Here is a 27728-nt window from a genome sequence, read left to right on the forward strand (position 1 = left end):
TTCTTTTGATCGATTACCCACCTTTCACCCTAAAGTTGCTTAGGAACATGAGTGGGAAAGTGCTATTGCTATTAATGTTGTTAGCATTATTTATTGCATTTACAGAGGCCCGACTGACCTCAACCAGAAGTTGGGCATGCGGTATCTCCAGTTTCTATTTTAAAAGTGATACACGGGTTGATTGTAGGGGGTAGGGAATAAACCCTCATGCTGTGGAATACTTCCAGCCAATTTGGCAGGTACCCTGGGGCAGGCCTATGCAGCCATTTTTAATTTTCTTCAGTAGCCATTAAATGTATTGCTATGCACCACTGTGTCCTTTGAGGAGGGGGTGGTGTATAGATACTTTTACAAATAAATACAATTTATATCCACCTTTCTTCCAAGAAGCCGAAAGTGGCACATACGATTCTACACCTGGCTCGCTTCATCTAATTATCCTATATTTTCATGGGTGTATCCTGTATTTGGGGGGGGGCAGCCAAATTTTCTTTTTTTAGGAGATCAAAGTTGTAAAATCACGGATAAAAATACCCACGTGAAGAGGACATTAGAGGGCGGCAGGCTTCTGCTGTAGGGGGAGTGTCACAACCTCAAATAATAGAGTGCTTTCAATGCTTTACAATAATGTTTGTGGATCTAGGGTGGAGGGCAGCTGGCCCCCACCCCTTGGCTATGCCCATGTATATATTTCACTTTTTTCCTGTTGTAAAACGCCCTGTGATCTTCAGATTAAAAAGGTAGGATAAAAATTTAATAAACGATACTTGCACTATGAGGTGTCAAAAAAGGATATTTATGTATGCCACTACTGCAGCCTGTGTTTTGTTAACCCAAAAATGGAAAACGAGTGAGGTCCCAACTAAAGAGGAATGGCAACTTAAACTGATGGAATATGTGCAGCTTGCAGATCTAACATAGAACAAGAAGAAATAAAAAAAAATCCTTCCAGTAGCACCTTAAAGACCAACTAAGTTAGTTCTTGGTATGAGCTTTCGTGTGCATGCACACTTCTTCAGATACTTCAGATGCATGCACACGAAAGCTCATACCAAGAACTAACTTAGTTGGTCTTTAAGGTGCTACTGGAAGGAATTTTTTTATTTTGACTATGGCAGACCAACACGGCTACCTATCTGCAAATAGAACAAGAAGAACATACGTTTAAAGAAGATTGGAAAATGTTTATGGAATACACGGGGGGGAATTGTGTACACTTGAAAACGTTAAGATAAATTCAACAGTATAAATAAGTTTTGATAAGATGTAATAATGGAATACTGAATGGCTTGGTTTATATAAAATAGGCAGGGATTTATGTCATGCAAAATGAACCATGGAAGGAGAAGGGAAGTCACTGATATTTTAAGGTTGGTTAAATGAATATTCTAAATTGTAAAACATAAAATGCAATAAAAATTGTGCGTGTGTGATTAAGCAGCTGGGAAATCAGGGTTCAAATTCTGACTAGGCCATGGAGCTCAGGGGGTGGAATTTGAACCCTGATCACCCAGCTGCTTAAATCAGCCACACTTTGAACCGTTCGTGTGCTGCTGCTGCAGGTGTGGGGCTCCCCAGGTGCGTCGGGTTGGCCTTCAGGTTTTTTACGCCACCTTCGCTATAACCCGGCCAGGAGAGACGGAGGGAGAGGCCTCCACGCGCGCGCCCCACTTTCCCCTTTGAATGCCGGCGGGCAAAGCGGCAGCCTCGCCTAAAGCCCCTCTGTCGGCGGCGGCTCCTCCTCAGCTCAGCGGAGCGGAAGGCAAGCGCTGCAAAGAGCGGCCTCAAGACCGGCCCGCCTCTCCGCCGCCCAGACGACCGACTCTCATGGCCCTCTCTGAGGCCCAGGCCTGCGGCAGGCGGCTGTTGCTGTGGTCCCCACCGAGGGTCATCCTCTTCGGAGACTCCATCACTGAGGTAATTCTCCCGAGGGGTGGCTTCTCCTCCTCCTCGCCGCCAGCAGTTGGGAAGGCGGGTCACGAAGGCGAAGGCCGGCCCAGGGGCCTTCGTCTGCTCTTTCTCAAAGCGTCGCCCCTGACGCCTCGCCGTAGGGCCTTTTCCTACCCCACTTCTGCTTTCCCCACCGACAACAACGGCTCCTGTTCCCACCCGCCACCCGTTTACGAGCCACTGAGAAGCAGAATTGTAAGAAGGAGGAGAGCGGGCATGGAAGCTGGTTTGCTTTTTGTCTTGCTGCAGACACAGAAGTGGGGTCTGGGGTGGGGAAATCGCCTTTGTTGTTGTCGTCGTCATCTCAGCATTGTTGTTGTTATAATAATTTTGAGGTTTCAAATATAGAATAAATATTCATAAATGCACACCTATCTAAATATATATGAACCATGTGTCTGAAATAGTATGGGAGAGCAATCCTGAAGTCATGTTGACACTCCCAATGACCTTAAATACTCCTCTGCAGTAAGGAAGGCAAATGGGGGAAGCCTTCCTATTGTCTTTTGGCTTGCAGATCCTGTCTTAAGGGCATATCTGTGTATGAATAAAGTGAGCCTGTCTTAAGAGTGTATTTGTGTATGAATAAAGGGACGCGGGTGGCGCTGTGGTTTAAACCACTGAGCCTAGGGTTTGCCGATCGGAAGGTCAGCAGTTCGAATCCCCTGATGGGGTGAGCTCCCGTTGCTCGGTGCTGCCAACCTAGCAGTTCGAAAGCACATCAAAGTGCAAGTAGATAAATAGGTACCGCTCCGGCGGGAAGATAAATGGCGTTTCCATGCACTGCTCTGGTTTCGCCAGAAGCGGCTTAGTCATGCTGGCCACATGACCTGGAAAAACTGTCTGTGGACAAACATTGGTTCCCTTGGCCAGTAAAGCGAGATGAGCGTTGCAACCCCAGAGTCGTTCGCAACTGGACTTAACTGTCAGGGGTACTTTACCTTTTTATAGTAAGCCTGTGACCTGGACGCAGGAGCTAAAGTATTGACCATCACAAAAGAATGGCCAGACTGCCCAGGTACTGCCATCAGTGACCACTGTCAGATATCCAGGCTGGTAGGATTTCTGCTGTAGACCCCTTCCTTCTGTGATGTATGTATGATGTATGATGTTTTAGCAGGGTGGACTTGGGCTACAGGGTAGGCAATTCCAAAAGTCTGTATAAGGGCTTGTGCATTATTGTTCAGGGTTCTCCTCCCTCCTATGTGTGGTGAGTAGGGACCCTGTTGCAACAGTTCCTTTAATAAAGATCAGGCTTACTAGCCGCTTTGCTTCTCAATATACTCTGCTTGGCCTCTTTCTCCTACGGATAGGAAACCAAGGACTCTATATGAATACCCCATAAGGGAAAGGGAGCAAAAAAAATTCTTATAACATTATCATCATCATCATCATCATCATCGTTGTTGTTAGTTGCTCATCCTGCAAAAAGGTTGCCGAACAACTTAACAGGATTTAAAATCACAAGTATGCATTTTTGCACAAAATTTGGCAAGAACGCATGCAGCATGTTAACACATGCAATAGCAGCTGCAGAAAGTTTCAGCAGCTGCAGTTAACACCAAGAAATGTTACTGGTCTTCATCCAATAAAACGTGGTGGGAGGGGGAGAGGTACATTTTTACCTGGTGGCCCAAAGTGCCATTGAAGGCCAAACTGAGTGTGAGAGGCTGGGAGCCACATCTGAAATGATTTAGCAAGTGGAGTTTAAAAGACAGACACAGTGAAGCCTGCTGCTTGTACAGTGGTACCTCGGTTTAAGAACATTCCGGTTTAAGAACGATTCAGTTTACGAACTCTGCAAAACCGGAAGTCGTGTCCCAGTTTGAGAACTTTACCTCTGTCTAAGAACGGAATCCGAACGGTGGAAGGGCACCGGCGGCCGGAGGCCTCATTAGAGAAAGCACGCCTCAGTTTAAGAACAGTTTCGGTTTAAGAATGGACTTCTGGAATGGATTAAGTTCGTAAGCCGAGGTACCACTGTATGTGGATTCAGCCTTGGTGGACTGGGGCATCTGTTTTCGAAATGCTGGTTTAATACAATGGCAACTGCCTAGGGCTGGCTCAAGGTTGAGGCCTCTTCTCTTGCCACTGCAGTGCAGGTAAAGATAAGTGGGGCGTCCTCTAAACTCTCCAAGCAGTGGCACCGTGCAAAAGCAACCGTGGTGTTGTTAATAACGGGGGTTGCTGTTGCCAGACCCCCTGCCCTTCATCTGTCTTTACTCTCATAATTTACAAAATCTGCATACGAACACAAAGATTTTTCCGAAGGTTCCTCCATGGAAAGGAAAGCAATCATTTCCTGCATTCATCCTATAGTTCATTCATTCATTCATTATTTACTTATTTGCATCCTAAATCCCCCCTCTCTTGCCTCACCCCCCACTGAGCTGTTTGCAGAAATTGGTGTTAAAAGGGACCCTACCATCAGGCTTACAATTTAAAATTGTGCAACACACAAGGAAAAAAGGAATAGGAGGGTGGAGGAAAGGTAGTGCTATAGGGTAAAGCCTGGGCTTAAGCTTTTTAAAGCACTGAAGCATGCAAAGCTGCACACATGGGAAGGTTCAAGAAAAGTTTTGCTGCTTGTTTCTGTTGATTGCATTACGGTAATTGGCCTTTCTTTCTTTAATGTATGTATCTATTTAGTGCCTTCGGAGCAATGCTAGAGCAGCAAGTTACCAGGTAAGAAGTGGCACTGCGTCCTAGCAGATAGCCTTAGCTGATGTACCATATTTTTCTGTGTATAAGAAGCCCCCATGTATAAGACTCCCCCAATTTTGGGGACTCCAAATTAAGAAAATACTCCTCAGCACTACCCGTGTATAAGATGAGCCCCAATTTTAAACCTAATTTTTTGGTTAAGAAAAACAACCTAGTCTTATACACGGAAAAATATGGTATATTGTTTTAATAGCAAGCCCGACTTGTCTGTGGAGTGGTGATAGAGCAACAGTATCACAGAGACCAGAACGCTAGGGAGAGCAGGCAGGAATCCATTATTTGGTCCAGTGACGTGCGGCTTAAATTAATTTTGTTAAATATTCATTACTTTCCTCTCGTTTAGTTTTCCTTCCAAGAAAATGGATGGGGAGCCTCACTTGCTCACCGCTTGGCTAGGTAAGACATAGTTAATGTTGTGTTTCAGATGGGTTTAAAAATGAAATATCTCAGGTGTTTAGGAAGATAATCTGAAAATAATTATTCTTTTGAGAGCCTTCATTTGTTTGATGCGTAACATAAAAACCCCCTGCTAATTTTGTTCTTTTACTTCTTAATTCTGAAGTTTATTGGAAACATTTACTGAAAATGTAAAGCCTCGGTTTTTAAGAAGCAATTGCTTAATACTAAAAGGAAGATAATGCAAACAAAGCCTGCAATCACATAAATCAGGAAATGTGAGAGAATTCTGCCTGTAGATACACAAGTGCACACACATGCTGTGAAAATAGGGCATTCTGTTTTAACATTGTGAAATATAGTTTACTGTGAGGAGTGGAGGAAAAGAAAGTAGATACTTGTGCAGGTGGCTGACTAGTCTTCCACATTCAGAGCATGGTATTATTACAGGATGACATTTCTTTCCATATATACTCCTTTTAGAAAATGTGATGTTCTGAATCGCGGACTCTCTGGCTATAACACAAGGTGGGCAAAAATTGCTCTGCCAAGATTGATCAGCAAAGATTCTGATGCTAAGAACACTGTTGCTGTAACTGTCTTCTTTGGAGCCAATGATGGTGCTTTAAAAGGTGCAGTATAGTTTTACTCTCCCCTTCCCACTCTTTTTTTCCAGAATAGTTCATCAGGTTGCAGTAGACATGTAATTTCAGATATCTGAGAGTTAGCATTTCAAACACTTTATTTTTAAACGTATTTTTTACCTTTCAATAAAAAACATGTTTTCTGAGCAGCGTAGGACCAAAACAAAATACTAAGTAAAGCAGCAATGAATTTCACATTTATTAGTTTCTATGGCCAAACATACAGCAAATTCCAGGCCTTGTAACACTGGTAGCTTCCTATGCACTTAGCTCAGTGCTTAAGTGGTAAACTAGAGGATTGGAAAGTGGAACTAAGTAGGCACCTTTAATTATGGTTTAAAAGTGCAACCCATGCCATGTGAGCACTGCACAGCTTGCAGTTACTGATGCCAGGAGTGTGGGCAATGTTGACTTATCAGCAGCTGCTAGCCATGGTGACTATGCTCTACCCTCACTGTCAGAGGCAGTATGCCTCTGAATACTGGGGGGGGGGTCCCCCAAGAATGCCATTGTACTCAGGTCCTGCTTGGCCTGTCATAAGCATCTGGTTGGCCACTGTAAGAACAGAATGCTGAACTAGATGAGCTCTTGTCCTGAGCTAGCAGGGCTCTTCTGCTTTGATGACAAGAAGGGAATTGAGCACAAGATAAAACCACGGACATTTGTGGACTGTAGGTGTTGGATATCTACTGAGTGCACACCTGTCCCGCTTCTGCAGGCACTGTTGATTCTAGGATTGCTTGTACCAAGGTGAGAGGGAGAGCTGGGTAGAACAATGAGAGGCACTCATGACTGCAAATCTCCCTCTACATTCTGCCTGTGTTTGTGCATGTGTGTAGGAAGAGAACAGGGCTGTGTTGTCTATGCACGTAGTTTGTGCCTATTCAGTTCATCTCTTTCTAACTAATAGTGTAATATTTGTAAGCAAAAGTAGAATTACATTTGCTTAAAATGATAATTTATTGTATTTCTTGTCTTGTCTCAATAACTCATGGCTCAATATTTATTCAAATTGCCTCTATTCCACTCTATAGCAAAAAAAAAATATTAAAAAAAATTAAGAAGTTGCCAGAGTGACAAATATACAGTCCTTGCCCTCAGGCTTACAAACTTAAAAAAGACACAACATAAAAGGGAAATGGGTTAAGAGGGAGAAGATAAGCACCCTCAGGTTATAACGTCCTAGTCACAGATTGGCCAGGAGGAGCCCAAAGTTGTTGGTTTCAGCTACACCAATGGAGTGACCCCACCTCCCTTCCCTTTCTCTATTGAAATCCGATGTAATGGCTGCTGGCAGGAAATAGTTGTTGGAGGAAGGAGCCTGGCTTCTCTGCAGAGCTGGTATGGGTCTTGCATCCCTCCTTCCCCTTCCTCTTCTGCAGCTTGTTGTAATGTAAACATATAGTTGGTTTATCAATGGGCATGGATGCACACATGGCCCATTAGAGCAATGCAGGTGGGAAGGTAATGTGAACCATCTTAACTAAATGTAAACTATCTTCCCTGAACAGATGTGAACCCTAAACAGCATGTGCCACTGGATGAGTACGCTGACAATTTGAAAAGTATGATACAATACCTAAAGTCTGTGGACATTACAGAGGATAAAGTAATTTTGGTGACTCCACCACCCCTGCATGAAGCAGCTTGGGAAAAAGAGTGCATTGCCAAAGGTAAGAGAGTTTTTATCTCCTCTCATTTTGGACTAAGAAAAGAAAACAGTGTACCTAAGCTCTGAACACTCTAGTCGTCAACCTATTACATGTTCTATAGGAAGTAACTGTCTTAAGTCACAACTGGTGGCCATTGCTGTGTGATCATAGAACTGCTATGCTATGATTTAAATGCTATAGAAGCAAAGCAAAATGTCTTGATTAGCTGATGCTTCTGTACAGCAAGCAAATAGGCTTAACATATTTTTAGTATTGTGGCAAATGTAGTTTTGGGAAGTGCTATAAGTTAATTTTCACTAGCCTGCTCACATGGTCTCTGCCAACTTTGTTCCATCATCCACACCTCACTAAATTGAAGTGCGTGTCTGTGCATCCAACACCTTCAAAATAAGAATGTAAACATGCAGCATTGTGGATGTAGATCCGATTATTTAAAGAAAGAAACCACCATCCAGCAGTAGGTATGTGAACAAAAATATTTTGCTGTGTACTGAGTTTCCAGGGGTGGAAAACTAAAAATTCTTGGGGCCTCGCTGCCCAGCCCACCATGTCCTTTCCTTGCCCTCTCCCAAGAAGGTTTTAGGCTTGCTAAAAGCATCTTGTGGAGCCACTGGAGACTTTTTTCAAGCAGCTAGAGTGTGTTTTCCAAGGGGAAATGCAGGCAGGGAAGGCTTGAGAACAGCCTGGTTTTGGTGCCCATAGCTAAGGGGGAACTGTTGTGGCTCCTTTCCACACTCGAGTTTATTTCTACTCCAACTTTCTAATTATACATGGAGTGTTCAAGGTACATTGAATTATAATATACAACATCAAGTCATTACACAGCAGAAATCACAAAAAACTAAATAAAAATTCCTGAAGATGTATGTTTCCTGCTTGGCAGGGGGTTGGACTCGATGGCCCTTGTGGTCTCTTCCAACTCTATGATTCTATGATTCTAGGTCAGACCAAAATGGGAGCAAAGTTGCCCACATGAAAAGCTCAGATATTACTTCAGCAACCTGACTTACCCTAGCAAGTGTTCATATTGACCCACAATTAGGCATATGGATCCTTGAAGCCATATTCAAATTATATTTGGATGTGGACCTTGAATCATAATTGTGCTATCAAAGCAAGAAGTGAAAAATCTAAAGCCCTTCTTTTGTTGACCTTTCCCCCTCCCTGCCAACCCCCAATTCTCAACAGGTGAAAAATTAAACCGCCTCAACTCTACCACAGGAGAATATGCCAAGGCATGTGTTAAAGTAGCCAGTGATTGTGGCACTTCCATCATTGATCTGTGGACACTTATGCAAAAATATAACCAGGTATGACCCGTTTTATTTATTGGATTTGTTGATTGCTTTATGTTGGGCAAAACAACCCAAAGCAACTTACAACCAAACCAATCTCTAGACATTTTAATAGTGAGTTTTTAGAATGTCATTAGAAACAATGTGTCAATTTGGGACACTCATGAAACTGAAGCAAAGGTTGATTCAAAGGGCCCATGCCGTGGTTCTGTAGAACAGTAGTAGCTTGCTTAAATGTGTTTGGCTTTGGTTTCCTTCTAAAAAGTCACCAGACTAGTTTGCTGTATCTTTTGAAAACATCCGTTTTAGGACTTTGGCTGCTACCTCTCCGATGGACTTCATTTATCAGCAGAAGGAAACAATTTTCTAGCAAACCAGCTTTGGTCACTCCTGGAACAAAGAACATCAGCACTTCCTGTAATGCTTCCCTACTGGCGTGATGTAGATCATCTCAACCCTGAAGCTAGCCTTCAGGGGACTCTTCATGATTTATAAAAGTTATAAAACAGTGGCTGCTAGAGAGAAAACAGCAGGTATCTTTTCAAATACAAAATAATTTTTCCTATATTTTTAGATTGTCTGAATCATTTCCATTTTTCCTCCTAATTAAGCAGTGACATTAAGCTGTAGCAGTGCCTCAAGCAATACTTAAGGCATATTTAAACAATCCAGTAATTGCAGTGACCAACTGAACTTGAAGCGGAGTGATTCCATCATAACTGTATCATTTATAAGCTTCTTAACACAATATTTTGTGTTTTAGCTAGTATTATTTGAACTCCTATTAACATTGAGCTACTTGTGTTTACTGTCTCGATCTTTCCTACAAAAATAACACCACAAGTAGTTTATATGCTCTTTTTATTGTGACCAGCTTTTTACCCAGACTTTTGGCAGCAGAGCCACTCCCATATTCAGTCCCAAGGTTTACACCGGCCAGGTTCACACCGGCAGGTAGAAGCCTGGAGCTGGCATAGCAATTGGAGTTGATGTCTCTTAAGTCATAGCAGTAGAACCAGCTGTGGATTATAGGTCATCTCAGCTTCTTCCCAGCAGGAAGTTCACTGACTTTAGTGGGTAGGATGGGGAGAGGAACACTAACATCACTCCACAGCTGGAGGCTGGTGGAACTGTACCTATGCCCATAGCAGATGAGCAGGTTGAATGTCAAGTTCAGGGGTCGGCAAGGCTTACCAGGTGTGGGCCAGATTACTCCTGCGGAGATTCAATGCAGCACCAGAAATCACATCTGCACATGTTCGTGGCGCTGGAAATCGCTTCTGTGCATGCTCAGATGCCGAAAACCATGCCTGCGCAGAAGTGATTTTCGGCGTCTGCGCATGTGCAGAAGCGATTTCTGGAGCCGCGGAAGACAGTCCCCGCACTGCGCCAGTTTAGCGCAGTGCGGGGGGACTCGCTGAGCAGGTGGCTCAGTTTGGGGGTGGCTCATGGGCTGGTTAAACAGTCTCCGTGGGCCACTTCCGGCCCATGTGTCTTAGGTTGCCAACCCCTGGTCAAGTTGATGACTAGAATTGAATCGCAAGTTGTAATTAATTTCAGATTACTATCTCCAGGCAGCACATAAACTTAAGAACTTGCCTCCCGGGTTTACTTAATATTACTAGTTTTCAACAAATTCATTTCTTACATTCTTTAGATTAAGGGAAGTTTATATTTTGTCATATTTCAATAAAAATTGAATTGGAAAACAAAAAGTAAGTTTTGAGTTTGTCTGGAACACTCATGCCACACTGTGTTCTTTGACGTTTTTGTCCTATTCAAATATTCAACTCAACTGCCTTTGGCTATTCAAAAAACATTTGAGATATTTTACACAGCATGTAAGATTAGTGAATATTTCTAGTTATAAAATCAGGTATCAGTTTATTTAAGGCAAGCGACCATTTCCCAGAAACCCACATATTTACTTAAAGCCTGGATTGCCGCCTTCAGCTCTTCCCTTTGTGCTCTTTGGTTGCATACTGTTGGATATCATTGCCCTATCTATATTCTTTATGTATTTTCTGATTGCATGTGGCTATTTTATTCAGAGAAATGAGGTCAAGGCATGGTAGTAGTTACAGACTTCTGTTTTCAGTGGTGTTGCTTTTTTTGCTAGACAAATAAAGGAAGTGAGATACAGCCTAAAAGAGGGTTGAAAGGTGTTGCTGTAATTAAATGTAACTAGAGAGGCTCTCTGAGCTGACAGCCTCCTAGTGGCTGTGTTCAGACATCATGCTAAACCATAATTTAGCATGTTTTCCTGGCAGGGTCTCCACTTGCTGCTTTAGTTCAGCCATGAGGAGTTAAGAAGCTTTTCTTTCTATTTTTGCTTAAGCACAACTTACATTGTCCAAACTAACAAAACTGTGGTTACTGTTGACATAAGTAGTAGAGCAAAAAATTAAATTCTGAACTCCTTGCAGCTATATTGGAGAATATGGGTCGGGGCAAGGGGAGAGCATAAGAGCTCAGTGTCTGCTGTGACTTGTTCCTATCATGCTTTATGATTTCATGTGACTGCGAAATTGGGCCAGTGTCTAATTAAAAGTCTAATGTACAAACCAACATTAATCCCACTTCATAAAAAACTTTAGCAATTAGCCATCACTTAAATCTTGGAACTGAAATAATTTAGTGGGATTTTATTGGAAAATGGCAGATAACATTAAGTTCTGGCAGTGCCAAAATCCTATTTCAGTCGCTTATCTTTAGCATACAAAATGCTGGTGTTAACCCAACTACTAAAATGAAATACTACATCCTAATCAATTTCAGAATGCAATAAAAAGGGAAGAACAGTACCTGAATTCATAACTAATCCATTCTTTGTTTATTATAGGCAATCATGGTAATATACCTTTGATTAAATCACACCTTTACAGAAGGTGCATTTACTACAAAGAGAAGTCAGCTTGCACACAGCGCTTTTAAGGAGAGGTATAAAAATCACTTTATTACATTGTATTGGGAGTTCACTTCTCACACAAAATTTTACTGCTAAGTAAGAAATCTAAAATCAGACTATAGATACAAATACCAAAAGGGCACAAGTTCAAGTATTAGTGTAACAAATATCCATGAAAAAGACATTTGTCACAGGTTTGGTTGATCAGATATGAAAAAATACAAGTCTTTCATAACTGAGGATTTTTTTATACTTTGTTGGCTTTTGATGCAGCTATTAAATGTGTACATTTTACACAAATTAATGTAGGACATGATTATGTTGCAAAATAGTTATTTAAGCAGTAACACCACTTTTTTCTGTCCATGCATTTCTATAGTCACAGGCCCCAGTATTGAAATCAGTCTCCTCCTGCCAATTTATATGGGGGGAAAACTTTGCAGGGTCTCAACACCACCCCCAACTATAAGAAAGGGTAGGGAGTGACCACATGAATTCAGCAACCAACATGGTGGTGTTATTGCTTACAGATCTCAGGAGGTGTCCAAACCATCCATATAAGACAGGCTGCTTGGGGAAGGGGACAGGAACTCTGTTTGGACCTCACCCCTTCAAACAAGCAAAAAACTGTATTCATTACACATCTATATGCTTTCGTGACATCTCCTTTCTAGATTTGTATCACATGAAAGCCACGATCAGCAGCACTATTTTTAATCAAATTTTGGCAGGCAGCAATTTGCTAGAATAAAATTATCTCCCCACACAGCTGGAGGAGTAAAGTTTCAATGCACATTTTTACCCACTTGGTTTTGTAGAAAAAGGCCATCATCCATGACATTGTCATGTGCCCTTAAAGCCCTGCTGAAATAAATGGAACTTTTAACATTGCTTAGGCCTCTACTAGCTGCTGGTCAAAATTGCATAATTAAAAGTCCTGTTTCAAATGACCATGAACACATTTATCAGATTTGCTGTGTTACCTTAACCCCTCCCCCATAACACTTCATAGTCTTTCTTAATTTAAAATGTTCACCTCATTTTTCCATTTTAAAAGAAAAATACTGCTGAATGCTGTAATACAAGAAGGTAAATCACTACATATTGGGGCTTCTGTATTCTAAAAACTTTGCAGTGCTGTTCAACTACAAAAAGGCACTTTATAAAAATACTAAGAAACAATTGGTATTAGGCAGATTATGCCTCTATGCCACAGGCTGAAGGAAATGTTCAAATCAAGACTACAAGAAAAAAAAATCAAAAAGTTTCAGTACACTTGAGTCTGTGTGTACATAGCACTCACACTGAAACTAAAGAAGATCATACACATGGCCAGCATCTGCAGTAGGTCACTTCCTTGTTTCTGTTTTTCAATACAATATATACACATACAAGATATTTCTATAATGAAATGGCTTTAGTTCATCAAATTGAACATGATTTTTGCACATCAGAGCCAGCAGCTCCATAGGCAGCTAGAGACTAGCATTCCGTTTCTTTGCTGTCCACTCTGTGTTGGCGTTGCAGTTTGAAGGACGATGCTTTCTCACTCCTTGTGACAGGATGATCTGTAAGATCCTCAAACGACTTGGCAGTTGTGCTGTTGTTTGGGAAAGGAACCTTATCAAAGCAATCATCATCCTCCATGTGAGAGTCTGTACTAGGATCCTCTTGAATGGTGTCCATTCTTTGATGGTCCAGTTTCGGACCTACCGCTGCCACAGAGACTGGTGCAATAGGCTGCAGGGGCTGGAGCCGGCTAGTCGATGGCACTGCAGGAGGCGGCTTGATAATTCGAACAGAGGCCGAATCCATGCTGCTCAACATCTCAACATTCTGCAAGGACACAAACAAGCAGCACAGTTACGGAACAATACTGGTGGCCGAAAACACAGTGCCAGACCTCTTCAATCTCTGGGCAAGCTGTCCACAAATGCTCTGTAGGGCTACCAGGCAGTACTAAGATTCAACACAGATGGCAGAAGACTGACTAGCACTACCAATCCCAGAATTCTGGCAGATACAAATCCTGGCATCAATAGTGGCAGAGGAGCAAGTTACTTTAATAATTTTGATGTACTATGAACTGTAGGATCTTGAAGTAACTTTAGTTTCATTTCTTCAATATCTTTTTAACATGCTGGAGGAGTATGGGGGATAGATGTTTTGGTGCTTGGAACTTTCCATCTATCAATAATGGTAGCCGATTCAAATAAAGCAGAATCCAAATAATGAGAGTAGACAAGTGTAAATGCCCTGGGAACAGGAATTCCTAGTACTACAAAATTAGAGCGTTCAGCTGAACAGAAAGCAAGTTCATGACTTAAAAACAAAAAGATGTATAGACCACAATTCTACAAAACTTCCAGCGTGGTTTACCAAAAGTGTATCAACTTTTGGAAGATACATTTAGTCCATGGAAATTTGTTCATCCTAAACATCATGAATGGTTCTCAGTACTGAGAAGTCTCTGCAAGCCTGTCACATCTGTTTTGTAACTAATAGGATACTGAAAACATTATTCAGCAAAAAGCAAACTTACACTGGGGCCAAACAGAGATTTGGTGTTCTCTTCATACTGCCTATCCAGCTTCTTGTCCTATTAAAAAGAGGGAAAATGTAACAAGTCAGCTATGGAAGACACCCACCCCTGTCCACTCCAATTAACTTCACGGTGGAACATTCCCTAAATGTTTAACTACCCACTATCATGAGTAAAGCTCAAATATATTCACCTGCACATTGTGTTTAATAAATGAAGCAAAATATAAACACCTGTCTTTAATTTAAGTGTGGGCAGAAATTAAAGAGATCTGTTTCATGAGGTTTGTAATTGAAACTTACCACACAGTGTACAAGAATGCTTAGAGGAATCCAAAATATTAAGGAGAATACAAGCACAGATCCTACTATGTTGTCTGCTAAAAATTTTCCTGTAAAAACAAAAACAAAAGATACACCCAATTTCAGAGGCAGACAAAATATATTTGGGTCCAGTGTTAAGAATTCTACAAATATTTTTCAAGTGGTAGCTAGTCCATCTGCTGTCACAGGATCATATAATTTGTTCAGTAGATACAATTCTGAATGACTTGTTTTTAAATCAGAGTAGACCCACTGAAATGGACTAAAGTTGATCAGAATGAATTTAAAAACTCAAGAAAATGTTCATGAGTACAACTGATTATGACTTAGTTGGATATAATGCTTTATCTTCAAAATGTTTAAATGTTACTGTATTTCCCAATGTTGTGGAATTGCAAGTGAGCGTTCTCTTAGTTCTCCAAGACTTCTGTGGGTGTTGTTGTTTTTAATTAAACTATTTCAGTTCTGCCCTACAACAGTTGATCTTTTTTACTGCCATTTTACCTTATTACCTGCCAACTTTCAAATAGTAGGATTGTAACTCTGGAAATCTACTTTACCTGTGCTGAGGGGGAAACAAGTTATACACAAGCAAGTTAAATGGCCTTTAAAAAGTGTTTTTACATAACTTTAGTGAAAGAGATTCTACAATGTGTTTCCTTTCTGTGACTTAAACCAGCTGATAGTTTCATTCTCAGAGACTACTCTGAATTCTTTTCTTAACTAAACATGCAGAAATCAATTAAGTGTGATCAAATTGTCTTCACCTTATCAGTATTGGATCTAACATTCTAAGTATTTTAATCTGTACAGTGCCATAGCATGCTGCCGGCACGAAATAAGCATTTAATAAATAACTCAGCTAAGCCAATTGATGAGCTTTATCTCCACAAAAGTAAAATATACTTTAACTTGCTAGTAATCAATTTCATTGGGTGATGCTGGGTTCCTCATACTATGGGAGAGAGTTCTTTCATTGACACTTTATTCTGTTCTTTTATAAGCTGAAGATTCGTTTTCAATCTGAGCATTATAAAAGCATGGAATAAAGTGTCCCTCCCCTAGTACCAGGACCCAGCATCACCCAATGAAATTGATTACTATCAAGTTCAAAATTGGGGGGGGGGGAGTTCCTGATTCCCTCTATGCTAATAGTGAACCCAGTCTCCAAACTGCTTCTTTATGTAGCCACTGAGATGATATCAGAAGACTTGGAGGAGCCCCAAGGTTTTCAGAAATAAAAAAAATACAGAAAGAAACAGGAGGGAACCACCCCTCAAACACAGTCCAATGGAATGGAATGGAGTGTTCGGGTGTAAAGCACAGCTGGCTAAAAGAGTGGAGTATTCCACACTGCAATGTTGTTTGTTACACTGAACAAGTGCATGCATGTACACATCAAGTCAGTCATTTGTGGTCACAAGATGTGGTGGTGGTGGCGGCTACCATTAGTTTAGGCAGCTTTTAATTTCTTTAAAGACAATTTCAGGCCCATCAACAACTGTTTGCCAAGATAGGCAAATTTGAACTCTTGTGTCCAAATTTCCCATGGAAGGATACTCTCTCTCTCTGTGTGTGTGTGACAGCCATCTCCTTCATGCTCTGCTAGCAAACTCTCACCAAACAGATCCCAGCCTGACCAAGCAAGGCAATGTTTGATTTCTTCTACTCTCAACATATACATGCTTAGAAAATAAACCTTAAAGCAAAATGGGCTACAGTTCAACTACAATATGCAATGATGACCTGTGTTCGTGTTGTGTTATCAAGGTCACTTAAGTATTCAGCAATATGCTTTGTACTGCCGTACAAGTTGTATTGCACCCACTTTCATTAGATTTGATCATGAGGCCTGAAGCATCTTCTCAGCTTGGCAACGTATGATCTTCAGACACACCTTGAAGTACAGTCTTGCACTTTCCTGCTACCACTTAAAAAACAACATTAAGTACCACTACCTGTGGTGACATCAAAATCAGTGATCGAAACACTTGCTTTCAATGCTCACACTCTGAAATCAAAAGATAAAGGCACTGAATGCAGAACAGCAAGGTTAAGAACAGGTTTATGGATTTCAAGGGAAGCTTACCTAGCGTATTGATGCTTAGCTGCTCAATGAAAACCCAAAGCCGCTCGATCACATCCTGCACACGCTTCTCACATTTACCCTGCAAGACATAATGTTTCTTAGAAAGCCATTTTATGCAATGTAAATTTCAGTCATTCCATCTTGAGGGAATGAGTTATGGTTTAAGGGTATGTAAAGATCGGGAGGAAGCCCCTTTATGTGCTTGGGTGTCAATCATCACCTAATATTTCAGCTCAAACCACAGCATGAATTGGTAGGAACTTACAGAGTCAATTTGTTTTGGCAATGCTATTGTTACACTGAAGAAGCTTCTGGAAGGAAAATATGTGATGTGAATTAAGACTGCAGCTGGGCATGAGCAGAAATACAGAGCTTTATTTAAAAGGGGCTTTTCTTCCCCTGATGAAATGACTATGAGCTCAATACAAGTGTGACCAAGAGCATCAGCCACATGTCACACTGTGAGGAAAGGGCAAGGAATATTGTGTGGGTGGAACACTTCAGCTGGAATCTGAAGGCCTACTTTAGGCATAACCAAAAGTAATTTTGTTTTGTTTGAACAGTAGATCATAATGCATAAAAAACCGTGGTTTTTCAAATTTAAATTGAATTTTACCAATGTATTTGCCTCTGCCAGATATACTGAGTTAAGAGAAAGATTTTCTAAGCAAACAAGGAACCAATTTGATTATTTCCCAAATATGAATATTTATAGTTTACCAACCAAGCATAGGTGTTGAAAAGCAAGTATTACAGTCTACTCAATATCTATCAGTATTTGAGTATTTTTTGTGAGAATGGAGTTTACATGGTGGGCAGGGAGAAGAAAAGATGAATATCCCAGTGCGCAGCTTCTTATATTCCAATACTTAATCTATCAAACTGCCATGAGTACTGGTCACAAGAGATCCTATATAAGAATATTTTAAATACATTTCCCTCCATAGCTTAAAAAAAGAAAAGAACATGCAAAATGTACACAGTGCAACAGAGATGCAAAACATGGTAATAAAAATGACACACAGTAAATCATGTTCTATTTAGCTGTAAAACTAACACTGTTTAGTGAGCAGATTCACACCGTTGCTTAGGAAATTAAGTAGTGTCAATGGGTGTTAACTGGACACTTTGCTCTAGGTGGCCAGTTTAAATAAACACAAACTGCTCAAAAATCTGCCTAAAATCCCATATGGTATATGAAACTACTTGAGTGGTTCTATGGATACTGATAAAGAGAAAGGGGGGAAAGGTAGATGGGATAGTGGGAAGAACCAGAAAATAGGCAAATGATGCAAAAACCACAGCAACAGTGTTAAGCTGACCATTTTGGTTTTGCTCTGGGACCAATTTTAGGACATGATGCGACAAGAACAAAATTTCACAGTGATCTATTTTCTGATTTTGCACCAGTATGCTTTGAGGAGGTGAAAAATATTATCCTAACGCTGTATACACTCACATTCATGTCACAGAATCCCACAGTGCATGGCTTTCCTTTCCTCAAATACAGGAAATTCTGGTTGTCATCAACAGTTGGGCTGCATCTCCCATCCTTGTCTCGACAGCAGACCTTGCAAGAGTTATCCGTTTCTGAAATTAAACATGCAACTTCATAGTTAGCTTTTGGGATATGTATGCATTACTCCTTTACGAAAAAGTAATTTCCCTTTGCTGATCATACAGCTTTTCAATTCATTAGTCTACTCTTGAAGACCACACTATTTTATGAACAAGTTCCTGATGGTACTCAAACACAGATAACAAGTTAAAATTTATAAGAAGCAGCACCCTCCACTCTGGTAAGAAGGAAAAAGGAACTTCATTAAACCCAGAGTAAAATGGAGATATTCAAGGGTTAGTCCCCCTGCAACAGATATTTAAAGCTTCCTTACCAATCAGTCCCAAGTAAGAACACCACCAAATAAAACATTTTATTTCAACTATTCCAAGGAGTGGTACTGGAAAGTACTAGCGCTGCCACATAAACAAGGTCAAGAAGTAAATGAGTAGGCAGGGAACTGGGGAAGGGCATAGAGCACATGCCTTGAATGCAAAAGGCCAAATATTCTATCTGGTGTCTCCAGGTACAACTGGAAAAGATTGCTGCCTGAAACCTGAGAGCTTCTACCAATAATACTGAGCTAGATTGACCAGTGGTCTGACTTGATATAAGACAGCTTCGTTGCACTAGCAGAGAAATACTTACCATTACCATCTGACCAAAGGTCTAGAACAGTGTTTCCCAAACTTGGGTCTCCAGCTGTTTTTGGACTACAATTTCCATAATCTGACCACTGGTCCTGCTAGCTAGGGATGATGAGAGTTGAACAAAGTCTGGCAGTTCATTCAAGCTGTAACTTGACCTGACCCCAACACAGACAATATTAGTGCCTGTTATAACAGGAGACCTTGCCTACCTCTAGCTAATGAAACAGCGCTCTAAAGGGAAAATGCATGCTGCTCTCCTTCACTTTGCTATGTCTATGGCTTGAGCAATCAGTTTTCAATGTCAAGTAAGCCCTGGCTCATCGTGTAAGGGAACCCTCCTTACCATTACAGGCGCATGAACTCTGGTTCTTCCCCCACTCACAGAAGGGTATGCATGCGCCATCTTTGCACTTGCCCAAATCCACACAGACAGTGTCATCTGGAGCATTCCCTGGGGGAGGACATTCACTGCTATTGCCTATGAAGAGATTTAGTGAGAATAAGCCTTGCATCAGGATATGAATATCTGGAAATAAACAAAGTAAGGCTGCAATCCTAACCCCATTTACCTGGGATGAAGTCCCAGTATATTTAACAGGACATACTTCTGAGCAGACATGTTTAGGATTTCTATGGCTTGCTAAGGACAGGTAAGAGATCCTCACAAGTTCCTTCACACAGCAAGTCTCTCTGAAAGACTTCCCTCAAGAAGATTCCTACTACAGATGCCAAGAGGCAACACTAGATTTTGCAGGCATCCACTGAAAGAAGGACATCTCCCTCACGCAGCTGATGCCTGCAAAAAGCAGGCTTCTTTCTCACCCCCAGCCCCTGCTTCCCATCTGCTGATGGCCATAAGAAGAAAGGACTTTGCCAATTCTATGATCAGCACAGCCCAAAGAGCTAAATACAGGGGTACCTCGGGTTACATACACTTCAGGTTACAGACTCCGCTAACCCAGAAATAGTACCTCGGGTTAAGAACTTTGCTTCAGGATGAGAACAGAAATCGTGCTCCGGCGGCGCGGCAGCAGCGGGAGGCCCCATTAGCTAAAGTGGTGCTTCAGATTAAGAACAGTTTCAGGTTAAGAACGGACCTCCGGAACGAATTAAGTACTTAACCCGAGGTACCACTGTACAGGATGAACAACTCCAATGGCACCTGTCAAAGTTGGCCAATGGGAGTGGATCCAGATAAAGATCTGGTTCCCAGAGCCAAAAAGGCTCCACTCTTACGTTCTATAGGAAAGGCCTGCTTATGTTCAACATCCCAGAATCAGCAGCCTGCCAAAGCATGTTTGCTTTATTGCAATGCCACATATTAATGCAAACACTCCCCCCCCCCCGCCCGCCAGGTGATTCCCAAGTCAGAAACATGCATCTCTTAGAATGCACCTTTCTTGGGACAGCCTTAAAAATGTGTCGTTAAGGTTAAGTAACTCCCATTATTCCAAAACAAGGTAAACACACTGTACTGATGGAAATGGAAATTTGGAAAGAGCAAAAGATGCACAGGCACACACTTTTTTAAACATGCGTAAGACAAAAAGTGAATGAGTAACTAACAACTACAGTGATGTACCTGTGCAATAGGACTCTCCTTTACAGGTGGCATTGATGGCTTCCTGGCACTTTTTCTGTGCGCTTTCGAACTGGCATCCTTTACAACAGGGGCTATTGCGATCACTAGGGGATGAGAAGGGAGAAAGAAGAAACTTAGACACCTGAATATTCAGGATTACAAACCCAAAATAGTAGCAGAAAGAAGGGTCAGAAATATCTCTTTATCTCTCTCTCTCTCTCTCTCTCTCTCTCTCTCTCTCACACACACACACACACACACACACACACACACTGCAGTTCTAAAATATTTATCTATACACTTAATTTAGACATGCAATCACCAATTACCCCACCAGTAATAAAAAAGAGGCATAATACTTAATTACATCTTTGCTACGAGTTAAGTAGCTGACAACCAACCATTCAATAATGCAGACATATGAACTATCAGAGTTTATTCAAAGGACTAGCCTCTTGTTCACTAAACTCATGTCACACAATGTATGTTATTAAAATAAACAGCATCATAAAAGTAAACAAGCATAATCATGTGTTTCCTCAACTATGAAAAAAAAAGAAAACTCTCTTGCCAGCCCCACATTTCCCACCACCACCTCTTTTGTAGGAAATATCTTTCACCTGCATTTGGCATTTGGCTTCAGCTTGCACTCAGATGTGCAGCAAGGGTCAACGTGCAGACGCAAGAGGCCTGGGTCACATTCCTCGTCTTCATCCACTCTGGAGTTGCCACATACTTTGTTGTTGCGCTCTTGGAAGCATTCTGGCGCCTTGGCTTCAATAGTCCGAAGGATGGATTCTTTACTGCAGCTTGAAAACATCTGAAAGTGTCAATAAGAAGAGGAAGAAACAAATTAGTGGTGAGAGAGCTACTAATTCAGGATTGTGCGAACCTATATATAATTATTAGTTTTGCCGCACAAGTGCAAAATATGGTATGGAATTCAACTGGTAATTTTTTTTATTCCTTTCTCTGGCAGCCTTCTTGCCTGCAAATTCAAAGGAAACAAGTGTATCTGGTGAGAACACAGAAAGCAGAGTAGATACTTTGGTTGGCATATAACTCCCATGTATACTAGGTCTTAGCCTTCCTCTTCCATCCACAACCTGATCTACAGCTTGACATCTTTTCCTCTGTCCATTCCTTTTCTTATCCTCTGCCACACTGGTCCTTCCTTACAAAAAAAATTTTTAAAAAATAGTTTGACAATGCAAATATTAAGTAAAATAATGACCTCTAGGTTCCTTCCCTTTTCCATTCAACACTACCATATGTAGGGAACCAAGTTGCCTACATAGGTTTGTAATATATGCATGCACACACACACACACACACACACACACACACACACACACACAGAGGTAGAGAGAAAAAGAAAGAAAGATGATTTTAAAAAATACCTTATTGTTTTCATGATCACCACTCACAGCAATTGGGTACATAACATATTTTCCTCCCTGATCTTCAGTGGGGGCACATTCTGGCAAGCCATCAGGATCATGCTCTGCCCCAAAGTTGTGTCCCAGCTCGTGAGTTGTAACCAAATCGGCTTCCTTATAAAAATATATACACAAAAGAAGCATGCTCATTTAGGGAAGTTTTTAATGTTTGATGTTTTATTCTGTTTTTAATCTGCTGGAAGCCACGCAGAGTAGCTGGGGCTAACATCACACAGTCTTTTATAGGCTGCCTTTGAGAAGCTAATGAAGTGTGTAGTGCTCTAAATGTATTATAAATGTAAGACTACCAGATAATTTTACTTTAACACACAGAAACGGCCAGATTGCTCACTAGTGGTAGTTAAAGTTCTTCAAATTTTATTGGTGCAGCAAAAGGTGAATATAATTCATAATCATGTCTTCAAGTGGAGGGGGGGCAGTGATGACACAACTGAAAACGGCAGTGTAACACCAGAACTCCTCACTAACCCATGTTAATAAAAGCAAAAAGATGTGTCTAATTGGAGCTAATTAAACAATCCTTTTTGAATTAATACTGGACATGTATGGAGAAAATAAACATTTCAAAGAAAGATGCCCAAAGCTTGCTTTGAAGTGTAAGAGAGAATTTCATCTCACAGCACAATTGGAGAAGGGCCAAGAGACAGATTGACAATGGCACCAAAAGGTCAAAAGCTTTCTGAAGAGGGACAGAATTGCTCACAGAGGTAACTATGGTACTCAAAAATATCAAGCAGGACTTACAGAAAACAAGCTTTGAAACTAACTGAAAATAACCAACTGGACAAATAAAAAATAGATCTAATAGGGCATCAGCTCAGAAGCTACTAAGGGAATTGTAAGGCATGTTAAGAAACCACTTCCCACAACTCCTTCCAATACCTTTGTAAGGATAGTTTTGCCATAGTTCTTTGTGCTGGTTAAGCCACTGTTGAGGTATACATTCTTTCCACCAGCATTCGGACTAGGAAAAGCTTTAAAAAAAAAGATAGAAAATCATGTTACAGCATTTAAGATTCATTTACACAGCCTTGATTGCCTAAAATTGAGAACATCTGCAGTCCTCAGTGGCTTATCAGATTCAGCTGAGATGAATATATTCTCTAACCCTGGTGGCGACCTTATGACATGAGCGGCATTCAGAGCAAGAACTGGACAGAAGGTGAAATGTTCACAAGTAGAGGCAGGCCTACATTTGAAACCATCTCTTTTGCAAATTATTGCTTCCTGTCTTAGTAGCCTCAAGGCACAATCCCACCAAGTCACTGGGGAGGAACTGCATGTGTGCATTAAAGCACACTGGAGTGTGTGGACACATACCATGAACTTCATTCTTGTAAGCAGTGGCTATGATATGCTAGATAGCTGAAAGACAGACGTTTTGGGGAAATTGAGGTTTTTCTCCAGTTCAAGCCCTTTACCACCATGACCCCCGGGGAAAAAACCCTAATCTGTATCCTCATTAATGCATCCTCTGTCTCTTAACAGTATCAGTAACGCATAGTGTTGGACTGGTGATGTACACCAGGGGTCAGCAAACTTTTTCAGCAGGGGGCAGGTCCACTATCCCTCAAACTTTGTGGGAGGCCGGACTATATTGGGGGGGGGGGAATGAAGGAATTCCTATGCCCCACAAATAACCCAGAAATACATTCTAAATAAAAGGACACATTCTACTCATGTAAAAACACACGGGCTAGATTTAGAAGGCACTTGGGCCAGATCCGGCCCCTGGGCCTTAGTTTGCCCACCCATGAGAGCCAGCGTGGTGTAGTGGTTAAGAGCGGTAGACTCATAATCTGGTGAACCAGGTTCACTTCCCTGCTCCTCCACATGCAGCTACTGGGTGACCTTGGGCTAGTCACACTTCTTTGAAGTCTCTCAGCCCCACTCACCTCACAGAGTGTTTGTTGTGGGGGAGGAAGGGAAAGAAGAATGTTAGCCGCTTTGAGACTCCTTAGGGTCATGATAAAGCGGGATATCAAATCCAAACTCCTCCTCCTCCATGATGTGTCCCACTAACACAACTAGGATACCATGAATGAAGAAGCTATACTGCAAATGCAATAGGGATGCTGAGCAAAACTCCTGCTCACTAGAACAGCCTCTGGATAAGGAGTAAATCTACAGACCACCAACCCATTTTAAAAGAGTACATATCCTGGATGTACACTTATCTTTAGGCACTTTGACAAACAATAAGCAAACTTGTTAAATGGGAAAAAAACATTACCTTTTGGGCAGATGCCTCCATGGCTGGTTGGCCTTTGAGATCCGACATAAGCCAGTCCAAGAGTACCCAGAGCAAAGTCTTGGTAGGTAAAGAGATGCGCAAGGCACACGCGAGCAGCTTTTTCTGCTATATCAGCACTGAATTGCTGTGAAGAGGGAAATGTGCCAAACACAGTTTAGGGAAAATTTTTACTCCATAAATGAGACACTGTTGGTTAACAAGCTTTGCAGATTGCAGCATCGTTCAATAGCGATCACCTGGTCCATCATCCTTGTCTAAAAACAGTGACTTGCCTCAATCATTTTTAAATTGTAGTTACTAACAGGTAGTTTAAAAAAAAAATCCTGAAATAAAGTACTTGGGTACTTGGAGTCTCCTAGATAAGCTTCTTGGATTAAAGTAATTAGCGCACAGTATTACTTTTAGCAAGCATGCGGTATTACTTGTAGTAAGCATTCAGTTTATTAGAAAGACAAGCCTTTCTAATAAGTGGGGTGCTTACATTGTATCCATCATAGAACACACGCAGCCTACCTCCAGCAGCTCCTTCACATCCCAAGCATCCTCACGGTCATCTAGAGGACTTTTTGCCATGTTGTAGTGTCTTTCCCCGGCACGTACAGGTTGTGACTCATTGTGAACAATAATCTAGATTCAAAAGATATATAAATAATTTAAGTAATTTAGTTCAGATGCCTCAGTAAGCATTTTTTTTTTTTGATATACACACTGCTTTCTCCTTATAATTCAGATGATTCAGAAAATTAGGTCAGAATTCTGCTTACGCTGTGCACCTAATAAGCATGCTGTTAAATGGAATCAGTGCAGAATGCACCTTAAACTTACTGTAAGTTGAACATCCTAGTTATAGGCAGAAAATTTTTACTATAAATGGGGGGGAGGGGAGTGTATGGAAAGCTGCCCAGAATTTCCAGTAAACCAGAAGTTGATGCAACTTTGTATAATTAAACATATCAAGCAAAAAATTGCGATTTACATCGTTCGTGTGTACCATCAGAACTGGATTTCTCTTGATGAAGAATTTAATCAATGACACTCTAGCCTGCTCTTCTGTACTACTATTGACTATGTTTTCATAAGGTCCATTGCATTCAATGGTGTGCATATACACACACACACACACAAATAAACTGTGATCAAATCTGAACATTATCCGAAGAGTATTTTCTAAATACCTGATCTATCTGTATGCCATAATCTTTGAAGTCTGCATTATCCCATGATGTATTTCGATAGATGTCATCTACTCTGTCTATTAATTCAATCTAGGCACAGAAAAGGGAGAAGTTATTCAGGTCCAGTCTCTTGTCAGTAGATTCTGAAACATATTTTAACACTTGAAAAGAAAAGAAAAACCCAAGGGAAGCTTTCAAGGAGCTTTGAAGGAGGTTTCCAAAGTTCTGTACAAGGGGTGGGGAATCTGTAGCACAGATTGATACAATTCCCATCATTCCTGGTCATTGGCTATGCTGGCGGGGGCTGATGGGAGTCGCAGACCAACAATATCTGGAGCGAGCCAGGTTCTCCACCTCTGATTTAGTAGGCAATGCTGCCAATGTTGTTGGTTTAGGGTGGGGGTGGGAGGGGAGAGAGGAAGAGGGTAAAATTAAGCAACATGTGCAACCACCATGACCGCTTCCTTTCAGAATACACATTGTTATATTTTAAACTGCTGTTCAGCATTTGGAGAGCCCTTCAGGGTAAAACACACTATACAAGACAGTGGGAGGAAACAGCAAATCAAATTGAATCAACAGTATCCCCAAGTAACAAGATACACAAACTCTAAGCGTAAGAGAGCCTGTTTTATGCATTGTGACTTGCAGTTATTTCTATTGGTCATAGTTTAGTAGTGATTTATTGCAATTATTAAGATCGATTTTCAATTTAATTATTATTTGCTGATGTTTTGAGAGTTTAATTTTATTATGTACTATTCTAATATAATAGATTCTTGATTATTACTTTTATTCCATATACAGTGGTGCCTCAGGTTATTAACTTAATTTGTTCTGGAGGTCTGTTCTTAACCTGAAACTGTTCTTAACCTGAGGTACCACTTTAGCTAATGGGGCCTCCCGCTGCCACCGTGCCACCACCAAGTGATTTCTGTTCTCATCCTGAAGCAAAGTTCTTAACCCGAGGTACTATTTCTGGGTTAGCGAAGTCTGTAACCTGAAGCGTCTGTAACCCGAGGTACCACTAAGTTGTTCCATTTTAAAGTTATGCTTCATTGTGACTTTTTGTATTGGATCAGATTATTATATGGTGTGTGTTCCTTGTTGCATATTTTGTTGCTGCAACCCGCCTTGTGCATAGTAATATAGAAAGGCGGTGTACAAATTAAAAGTGAAATGAAATTATTGCACTCTACCACAAATCAGGCTTTACACAAACACACCCATATCCGTAAAATAATACTTAAACATACTCTTCTTATGTCTAACAGTGACATTCTATTAGCTGTCTAACTACAACAGAGGTTTTTTTGACATATTTCATCAAGGAATCAAGAGCAGACAAAAACACTTACCAAATAGTTAATTGTAGTACTTTCCTCCCCACGGCCCATGTTCTTAAAGAAGCGATAATCTGCCACCACCAATATCCTGCAGGTGTTCTTCAAGGGGTCTGGGGTGGCTCTTTTTCTTCGAGGGACATCTGCTATTGTGACAATTAAAGAGATACCAAGTTGCTGTCACCATTTAAGACCTGTTTATGTTGAATTGAGTACAGTGGTGCCTCGGGTTAAGTACTTACCATAATTCATTCTGGAGGTCCGTACTTAACCTGAAACTGTTCTTAACCTGAAGCACCACTTTAACTAATGGGGCCTCCTGCTGCTGCTGCCGCGCCACCACCAAGTGATTTATGTTCTCATCCTGAAGCAAAGTTCTTAACCTGAAGCACTATTTCTGGGTTAGCGGAGTCTGTAACCTGAAGCGTAACCCGAGGTATGTAACCCGAGGTACCACTGTATTACATTAACAGATTATCTTTAAAACCTGTGCCGTATACAAAGTAATTATTTAGCTTCAGTGTTGTAGAAAACAAGGAAACACGTAAATCAAATATAGGGCAACATCGCAAAGCACTTCTGTGGAACCTAGGGCCCCGTTAGGATTTTCAGGAGACATACTGTGTCTTTGAGATTATTTACATTTTTTTAACATGTTGAAAATATCCAAATGTAAGAGGATAAATTTCAATTATACATACCTCTGAATGTTTATTTTTATTTTTTAGCGAAACTAAATGACTGTATTAAAACAACTTCCTTGATAATTTCAATGTACCATATAACATTACTAAATAAATTTTAATAGGAGAAAGATCTCCTTAAATTATGCTTTCAGGAAATGATTTTATTTGCTGAATCCGGTACATTGTTCAACATTATTTTTATTTCTTTTTACAAACTAAAGGACTGTGGTGTATTTTTAAAAAGCAATCACATAACACCATAGCCTGGAAAAGAGCTCTCAGTTCTTAATACACACCAGTATATTTTTAAATAAGTACTAATTTTTAAATCTCTCTCTTACTGTATCATAAAGAAGGCCAAACGCAGCAAGTCCATTTATTATTATTCTCATTATTTATTAATTTTTTTATACGGAAATAATTGCTTTGCTTAAGTGTAAGGAAAAAGCTCTCTCTCCACATCAAAGAGTCAGAAT

At 40.8% G+C, this 27728-nt stretch overlaps 2 protein-coding genes across 5 annotated transcripts in view; one reads left to right on the top strand and one right to left on the bottom strand.

The window, feature by feature from the left end:
• ADAM17 (ADAM metallopeptidase domain 17) overlaps positions 1 to 27728 on the bottom strand; it is a 290647-nt gene that overhangs the window by 252309 nt on the left and 10610 nt on the right. Inside the window, exons 6-19 of one of the 3 annotated variants that reach the window (XM_081189073.1) lie at positions 26582 to 26709; positions 25224 to 25313; positions 24562 to 24675; positions 24028 to 24172; positions 22677 to 22768; positions 21735 to 21887; positions 20955 to 21154; positions 20335 to 20438; positions 19096 to 19230; positions 18004 to 18134; positions 16545 to 16623; positions 14435 to 14523; positions 14133 to 14189; positions 11611 to 13426 (exon numbers count right to left, since the gene is read on the bottom strand). In XM_081189073.1, coding sequence (XP_081045199.1) covers positions 13073 to 13426; positions 14133 to 14189; positions 14435 to 14523; positions 16545 to 16623; positions 18004 to 18134; positions 19096 to 19230; positions 20335 to 20438; positions 20955 to 21154; positions 21735 to 21887; positions 22677 to 22768; positions 24028 to 24172; positions 24562 to 24675; positions 25224 to 25313; positions 26582 to 26709 — 1871 coding nt within the window. In that variant the 3' untranslated portion in view covers positions 11611 to 13072. Of the gene's footprint in view, positions 1 to 11610; positions 13427 to 13869; positions 14190 to 14434; positions 14524 to 16544; positions 16624 to 18003; positions 18135 to 19095; positions 19231 to 20334; positions 20439 to 20954; positions 21155 to 21734; positions 21888 to 22676; positions 22769 to 24027; positions 24173 to 24561; positions 24676 to 25223; positions 25314 to 26581; positions 26713 to 27728 lie in introns of those variants that run through there. The other 2 variants (XM_081189072.1, XR_014006785.1) reach the window with 2 other exon arrangements.
• IAH1 (isoamyl acetate hydrolyzing esterase 1 (putative)) lies at positions 1536 to 27266 on the top strand. 2 transcript variants are annotated; one of them, XR_014006801.1, is made up of 9 exons: positions 1536 to 1917; positions 5018 to 5070; positions 5554 to 5702; positions 7226 to 7387; positions 8576 to 8697; positions 8992 to 9215; positions 11525 to 11622; positions 26067 to 26230; positions 27003 to 27266. XR_014006801.1 is itself a non-coding variant. In XM_081189211.1 (7 exons), the coding sequence occupies exons 1-6, from the start codon at positions 1684 to 1686 to the stop codon at positions 9175 to 9177; spliced, it is 906 nt and encodes a 301-aa protein (XP_081045337.1). In that variant the 5' UTR covers positions 1536 to 1683; the 3' UTR covers positions 9178 to 9215; positions 11525 to 12018. The 2 variants fall into 2 exon arrangements, 1 of the variants encoding a protein (XP_081045337.1); XM_081189211.1 differs by lacking the exons at positions 26067 to 26230; positions 27003 to 27266 and having other exon boundaries at positions 11525 to 12018.

This window comes from Podarcis bocagei, assembly GCF_964188305.1.
Source record: "Podarcis bocagei genome assembly, chromosome: 3".
Lineage (NCBI taxonomy): Eukaryota > Metazoa > Chordata > Lepidosauria > Squamata > Lacertidae > Podarcis > Podarcis bocagei.

Excerpts from the sequence above, each read along its gene's own strand:
- IAH1 (XM_081189211.1), top strand. The coding sequence starts at position 1,684 with ATGCCGGCGGGCAAAGCGGCAGCCTCGCCTAAAGCCCCTCTGTCGGCG. Across the intron at positions 1,918-5,017 it reads TCGGAGACTCCATCACTGAG|TTTTCCTTCCAAGAAAATGG; the intron begins GTAATTCTCCCG and ends CCTCTCGTTTAG. Across the intron at positions 5,703-7,225 it reads CAATGATGGTGCTTTAAAAG|ATGTGAACCCTAAACAGCAT; the intron begins GTGCAGTATAGT and ends TTCCCTGAACAG.